Raw genomic sequence first — 7,464 nt, forward strand, 5'->3', positions numbered from 1 at the left:
TGTTCGCGTTGTCCTTCGTATATATTGGACCAGTTACGCGTCCACAAACCCAATACAAGCTCATCCGAACCCTGTTCCACCCTCAGCATGCCCATCACAGCAACGACGATGCCACCTCGTACCACCGCCACAGCCCACGACACGCGGCAATACCTTGTAGTTCTGTGTCAGCAGGTTTAGATATGCACTGGACCAGATCCTTGTTGACGTTCGCCCCATCGTCGTCGTTTGCTAGCCTCCATCACCAAGACATGCTGGGTGTGGCGAGGGATCTCGCTCAAACCCAACTGGACAAAGAAGGCACGCTGAATTCCACCATCAAAGGCGGCCTCACGCTCAGCCAGAACGCAGGCAGCATTTGGTGGTGTTTTCGCTGATGAAGGCGGAAGCGTGTGCGGTGTTCGCGACGGCTTGGACGCATATTCGATCGGTGATGAACGCATTGCATGACGACAATGTGTGCTTTGTCGGCATCGTGGCCGATCGTGTGTATTGGCGTGGGAAGTCGCGGGGTGTGCGTGCGTGTCCAAGCAACGACACACGCGGCATTGCAGTTTGTTTCGTGTGTGGCCCAGCTGTCCGCAGTCGTGGTGGGGTCGATCTTGACGTCGACGCCAGAGGTAGTTAACACCGTGGGCACCGCCGTTGAATTGGTCATGTGGTGTCGGCATCCCCGGTCACACTTGGCGCTTTCCCACGAACCGCTGCGTCAACGACGGAATCAACGGAACGCAACGTCCTATTCCACATGTTTCAACACATGTCTTCACTCGCTCTCGAACCGGCTACAGTACTGCGTTCTGGACACACGTTCGAAACGTTGTGGACGCCGGGTTTTGCGCCATCGTGGGCCATGATATCCACCAATCAAGTACTAGTACCGAATTTTTAACGAACGAGACGTCTGCTACCCTGACGCTGCTTGGGCATTGTACGAACGGCCAGCTAAGGACCTCGCGTATCACTTTTACATTCATTTCGACCCGACGCGGTTGGCGAGGACGTCGCAGCTGCGTTTGCCACGTACTCAACCCGATGGTTTCAGCACCCCATGCCGGTGCAGCGCATCCAAGCGATCCTGGCCGCGGTCCGGGCCAACAAAACGTATCCCTTTGACTACTGCCTCGCGATTATCGCCACGTGAGCTCGTTCTATGTGTTCGTCGCCAACTCGCACCTGTAGCTGTGTGTGCTGTGTTGTTGTTTCCAAGCGATTTCCATCGTCGCGGCGGCGGTGGTAGCATCGGTCCTTCGAGGGATCGGATATGACACATGACACACCGCCATGGTCCTGCCGCTGCTGCACATTGGGTTCACGACAGTCACTCAATGTATCAAGGGAGTAGAGGGTGGTGAGTCACCACCCTCTACTCCCTGATGTTCGAAGATGGCTACATTCACAGGAGAACCAAGCGCAACTCATGTACCATATATTCGGAATCGGTATGGCGTCACGTCGCGAAGCAGTGGCAGGCCCACGTCCAGCGCGAGTTGGCAGGCCTACCAGTTGACGACGGAATGGACCAACAGCACGGCCTGTGCGACCTGTTTGCCACTAACGTACCCGACGCATCTTCACACCATTGATGTATCTTCCATTGGGGTCTGTTCCGGCTTCATGCCGTCGGCCTGTCAACTTGTCCATGAAATTCAAAAATGGGGATAAATCCTAATTGAAGGAGCTTCATCAGGAACAATCCGTGACTCAATGGGAGAATTTGGACGATTCGGTCATAAACTAGGAACGCTCCCTGTCGAAGTAGCTGTACTATCTCGAAGCATACAAAACGCAAGTGATGTCAATTGTTCGATTGAAAACTATTTTGCAACCAAAAAATAATATTTTGCGAATTGTTTATTTTGCCGATTCCAAACGTTGATAGGTATTTTGTATGTATTTGTCGTCGAATACAATAGAATCACACCGAAATATTAATACGAAACCAAATAATTTTCATCAGCGTTGTGGGCCACGTGGCTGGAACTTCTCCGTGTCCTACAATTCCATTTTTGCATTTTGCGCGAAGGTTGCGGCGGCGGCATCATGTTGGAGTACGACAATTCCGCGTTCTACTACTTTGGGATCTCCCTCGGGTCGATCTATGTGATCCCGATGACATACCTGAGTCTCAAGCGCATCATCTACGGCTTGTTCCTGAAAGACAAGGTCCTGGACCTGAACAACGTGCGGTGCGACAAGGAACTCGCCAAGGTGCGCAAACTGCAGGCGGAAAAGACGTCGTTGAAGAACGTGTTCAACCCCGTGTTCGTCGCCAACTTGGTTATCCTTGTCGTGCTTTGGTATGGATTGTACCAGATGATCATGCTGGTGAAGGATGACTCGGAGATTAAGTCGTTTGACCCGTATTCCGTGTTGGAGCTCGCGATCGGGTCCACAGAAAAGGAAGTCAAGCGCGCTTACCGCCTCATGAGTCTCAAGTATCACCCCGACAAAAACATTGGCGACCCCGTCGCGGAACAGAAATTCGTGCTCGTGGCCAAGGCGTACCAGTCGCTGACGGACCCCGTGGCGAAGCGCAACTACGAGCTGTACGGCAACCCCGACGGCCGCCAGTCGCTGCAGCTAAGTATCGGTCTACCCACGTTTCTCTTGGACAAGGAAAATCACTTGGCGATCTTAACCATCTACCTGATCGTGCTCGTCGTGGCCATTCCGTCCGTCGTCGCGCTGTGGTACTCCAAGTCCAAGCAGTATGGCGACAGCATGATCATGTACGACTCGTACGGTTTTTACAACTACGCGTTGAGCGAAAACTCGCATCTGAAGATGATGCCCGAGATTCTCGCGGGGTCGGCCGAGTTCCGCGACGTGCCGCTGCGCGAGTCGGACCAGGCGGAGCTCGGCGCCATCTACCGCGACCTCAAGCAGGAACAGACCATCGTCAAGGCTCGCTTCAACCACCCCGTGATCGCCAAGGCGAACCTGTTGTTGCATGCCCATTTGACGCGCAAGCCGCTCAGTCCGGCGCTTCGTGCGGACCTGAACTTGATGCTCAAAAAGTCGATCCACTTGATTGACGGGATTGTCGAGATTTGCGTGTCCAAGGGCTGGTTGCAATCGATCATCAACGCAATTGAGTTTGAACAGCACATTTCCCAGGCGTTGTGGGTCAAGCACTCTTCGCTGCTGCAGCTGCCGCACTTTACCGAAGCCGACGTGAAGGCGGCGCTTGTGGGCAAGAACGCGGTGCGGTCGCTGGCGCAGTTCATCGAGTTGTCCGAGGACGACCGCAAGGGCATGGCCAAGATGAGCGACGACGAGAAGGCTGAAGTGAACCGCGTATGCGACACGATCTTGCCCAACGTGGACGTGGAGCTGTCGGTGGAAGTCGAAGATGAAGACGTGATTGCCGAAGGGGACATTTTGACGGTCACGGTCAAGCTCACGCGGAAGAACGTGCCCCCGGGCGACACGATCGACCTCGTGTACGCGCCAAGCTTTCCGTTTCCCAAGTCGGAGCGATGGTTTGTCCTGGTCGGCGATGCCCGCATGAACCACCTGCACGCGTTTGCCAAGGTAACGTCTCAGGAGCGCGAGGTCGAAGAGAAGCTGCGCCTCCAGGCCCCGCCCAAAGCTGGCACGTACCAGCTCGACGTGTGGATCAAATCCGACTCGTACTTGGGCTTGGACCAGCGCAAGGCCGTGCGGTTCACGGTGGTCGCGGCGGCGGATCTGCCGGCGTTCCAGCCGCACCCAGAAGACGTCGAGCTTGATAACGACCCGACCTTGTTTGAACAAGTCATGTCACTGCAACACGATGACAGCGACAGCGACGACGACGACGACGACGATGAGGAGGACAAGAAGACCAAGTAGACTATGAATAATACCCATTCAATATTCGTTTACTGTTAATATAACCACATTGCAGTAGGAGGTACTGTACATGTAGTACGTACCCCTGACTAACTATAGTACGGTAGTACTACTACGTAGTATGTAAAGATTGCCCGTGTCACACTAGTTTCAGTCACACACTAATTCGATGTTGAATTCCTCCAAGTGTGGATTTGATTGGCCACTTGACTAGGGTTCTGGATTTGATTGGTCAATGGATTGTCTGCCGATTTACTGTAGTGCTGCTCATTCGATTGAGCATTTCGAATCGACGTGACAATACTAATATGTAAGGTAAACCATCAATATTGCGAACGCTTTTTGTGCAAGGGTGCGTCTGGTAACCGGAAATATTGCAATATTCAGCCCCAAAACCCCATTTTGGGGCCGAATTCAACAAATCTGATCAAAATTGAAACATGTCTTGCTGGAAGAGGTTTAACCCAAATCCAATAATTCCACGTGGGATTTATGGTGCGTCAGGTAACATTTCAAAATTGATATTCCATTTTCTCGCAAAATGGGACTAACCAAAATGCCATCTTCAAAATGGAAGTAAAAAGCCCATTTTGTAATATGGCGTTTTGGGCCTTTTCAACAAGTAAATCCCAGGTGGAATTATTGGATTTGGGTTAAATCTCTTCAAGCAAGACATGTTTCAATTTTGATCAGATTTGTTGAATTCGGCCCCAAAATGGGGTTTTGGGCCAGAATATTGCAATATTTCCGGTTACCAGACGCACCCTAAGGGTTCGTTGGAAAATATTAATCCAACTGCATTTTTTAGTGTCAAGAAGTGACTGAAATATCCTAAAAATCGATTTGTATTTTGAAATTATAACGTAACCCTAAAGAAGTGGTGAAACTTTTTTGGCTATGCATTTCGCAAACAGTCGTAATATCATAGTTTTGAATGTTTGGAAAATATATTTTGCAAAATATTATACCTGGATGTCATGACGCAATTTAATTTATACAAGAACTCAATTCTGCATTAAATTTGAACGATTTATAATAAAACTCAATTTGAAATTTGTATTGGACAACATAAAAATGAACACAGTTTTGAACTTCAAGTTAGTTCCAGTTGCTTTGCCTGAATATAATTATATCCAATGAAAAGTCCTCATTTCATAATGAAGCCATTGGATTGGATATAATGACAACCGCCGTTCGCGATATCGATGGCGTTCGCGATACTAACTACTCTGGCTGGTCCTATCAAATGTATCGACTTTTTATCTTGATTAAAGTATTGGGCGAAAGAAAAAACATCTTAATGTTTGTATGTACCTATCAAAACACATATTTGATCACCAAAATTTAATGAACTTTTTATTATATTACGATGACTACATATGACTACTCGTCTTTGGGAATTCATAGGCTGCTCAGGTGAGCAAGAGCTTTTTCATGGACATCACGATCGCAACGGACATTAAACAATGTCAAGTCCTTGATGGTAGCATCTTTCCTCATATGAGGAAGCTTGTAATCATTTCTACCCAAAGTTTTAAGAGTCGATTCCATTACCTTTTGCAAAGTGATGAAAGTTTTCGACAATGTATCACACGGTAATTCATCAAATGAGCTCTCTACTGCTCCGATTAGTTCATCTATGGTTCTAGTACACTTTTGGCTTTGTAGACTTTGAATTGAATTGAAATATCCTAACTCGAGGACATTCAAATCGGCGGTTGATTTGCAGCTTCAATGCCGCAAACACCAGAGTCAAGCAGCTTTCGCGTAGTCACACTATTGTGTGGACTTGCGTTATCCTGCTACAAATATATTATTTTACTCTGATCTTGTCGAGGCATTTTTGCCTGAATCGCCGGCACGACTTTTTCGAGAATCATCTTGAGGTAAACTTCGGCGGTTACCGTTTGAGGTACCAAAAGTGGAGTACATTTTGGCCGATTACGACTGTTTTCCTTGGCCAGCACATTCTCGACAAATGGCCACACTCCGATCTTCCCGTCGAAGATGCATTTGTTGTGGTAGTCGTATCTTGGTCTTGCAACGGCGGCAAGAAACATCACTTTCGTGATGTATCTATTGAACTTGAACTGGCGCGTCGGCAGGTCTTCGTCTTCGTAAGCATAATAACGCTTCTTGACAGTTGTAAAAAAAGAACATTTCTCGTCAACATGTGCGTGCATGCTGTCAAAAATGGTTCCTTTTGACGTCGGCTTGATGAAGGACAGAGCATACTGCACCCGTCCAAGTGCATTGGCGTCGGTCAGGTACGGCTTAGAGTGGCTTGTCTTGCGCATCAACGGCTTGGCTCGTTGCATTTGGCGGATGATGGTCGTCTTCATGACGCCGGACTGCGCTGCCAAAGTTCGCATGGTCTGGCGTGCTTGTAGCGGAACCAATTTGACTGCATGCTCAATTTCTTCGTCCGTGAGAACACATTTTCGATTTGTGTTTCCTAATTCAGTAAAACGCTTTAAATGAGTACTTGTGCAATTGTTTAATTTTTGAGTGAAATATAGAATCATAGGGTTTTACCTACACATCAGAGGTCGGACTGCCATCGCGAAGCGAGAGGCGGCCACGGTTCCATACTATCGCAATGGTCTTGCAGGTGCATTGGAACTTGCGTGCAGCTTGGGTGATGCACCCGTAAGGGAGCTCACCACGTACACTTCGCTCAAGTAGTGTTTCGTAGATGGAATGTCGTTCCGCATCGATCAGCTTCTTCTTTTCTCGGGTAGTGCTGCTGGCAGTTGATGAGGTCGGCGGTGGCATAGTTGGTCGTAGGACTAGGCTTTGAAGATGAAGTGTAATGAGCACCACAGGTAAAAAGTTAATTTGAGACCTAAGCGATTCATTATGTATGCTACCTCGTGAGACACCAATTTCTTGCCGCCATAATTTTTGAGCAAAAGAGGTCTAGATCACTCAGAATACATCCAATCAAAGCAGAGATAACGCGCTTTCTGGTGGATTAATCAGAATACTGAAACACCATGAATTAGAAAAATTCCGCCAATAACAAAAAAGTCGATACATTTGATAGGACCAGAGTACACCTTTTTTCTATTGACTTGGGACTTTTTTCAACGTTGTTGGCTTGGCGCTCATTCGAAAGGGCGATGTGTCCATTCATTTGGCCTTGTGGCCAATAGAATTGACACATAGTGCCGCAACACCCTTTGAAATGTACCATACTACCAATGGAAATGGCTCCACTACCCAACAATATGCCAAGTACCATTTCGAATCTGCCGTGCTTAAAGTTGAATTGGATCGAATATTCCTGAAGGTTGCAGTTGGGCGATCTTCGCGCCCACTTTTTTCACTTTTCAAAATCGCATTCCGTGCAACAATGGAGAACGCTGCACCACAGACACCAGTACGACGTCATCGCTCACGATACACTAACCATGCTCATAGCCACGCAAGAAATACAAACGCATCCCTTCGTCTGGAGTACTTCTACGGTCGTGCGGACCGAATGGAAGACATGGAAGTAGGCATGTAGCTGTTTGCTGCAAGTTTCGATGATTTTATCTGCTTTTTTCATGCCGTCGCGTATTTGATAATAAAATTTTATATTCGATCCAACTCCACTTCAAGCACGGCAGATTCGAAATGGTA

The 7,464-nt window shown here is 48.2% G+C and overlaps 3 protein-coding genes across 3 annotated transcripts; 1 reads left to right on the forward strand and 2 right to left on the reverse strand.

Annotated features, from left to right (window-relative positions):
* Positions 1-176: 176 nt before the first annotated feature.
* H257_12416 (hypothetical protein) lies at positions 177-671 on the reverse strand (the record flags this gene model as incomplete). Its single annotated transcript, XM_009839597.1, has 1 exon — positions 177-671. One exon carries the CDS (start codon positions 669-671, stop codon positions 177-179), a length of 495 nt encoding a protein of 164 aa, XP_009837899.1.
* Positions 672-2,006: 1,335 nt separating this feature from the next.
* Positions 2,007-3,896, forward strand: H257_12417 (hypothetical protein). Its single transcript, XM_009839598.1, has one exon. It carries the CDS (start codon positions 2,044-2,046, stop codon positions 3,835-3,837), a length of 1,794 nt encoding a protein of 597 aa, XP_009837900.1. The 5' UTR covers positions 2,007-2,043; the 3' UTR covers positions 3,838-3,896.
* Positions 3,897-5,639: 1,743 nt separating this feature from the next.
* On the reverse strand, positions 5,640-6,612 carry H257_12418 (hypothetical protein; the record flags this gene model as incomplete). Its single annotated transcript, XM_009839599.1, has 2 exons — positions 5,640-6,292; positions 6,393-6,612. The coding sequence occupies 2 exons, from the start codon at positions 6,610-6,612 to the stop codon at positions 5,640-5,642; spliced, it is 873 nt and encodes a 290-aa protein (XP_009837901.1).
* Positions 6,613-7,464: the final 852 nt, after the last annotated feature.

Source organism: Aphanomyces astaci, assembly GCF_000520075.1.
Source record: "Aphanomyces astaci strain APO3 unplaced genomic scaffold supercont1.40, whole genome shotgun sequence".
Classification (NCBI taxonomy): Eukaryota; Oomycota; class Saprolegniomycetes; order Saprolegniales; family Verrucalvaceae; genus Aphanomyces; species Aphanomyces astaci.

What these genes read in the sequence shown, in the direction of transcription:
- H257_12417 (XM_009839598.1), top strand. Translation starts at nt 2,044, where the DNA reads ATGTTGGAGTACGACAATTCCGCGTTCTACTACTTTGGGATCTCCCTC.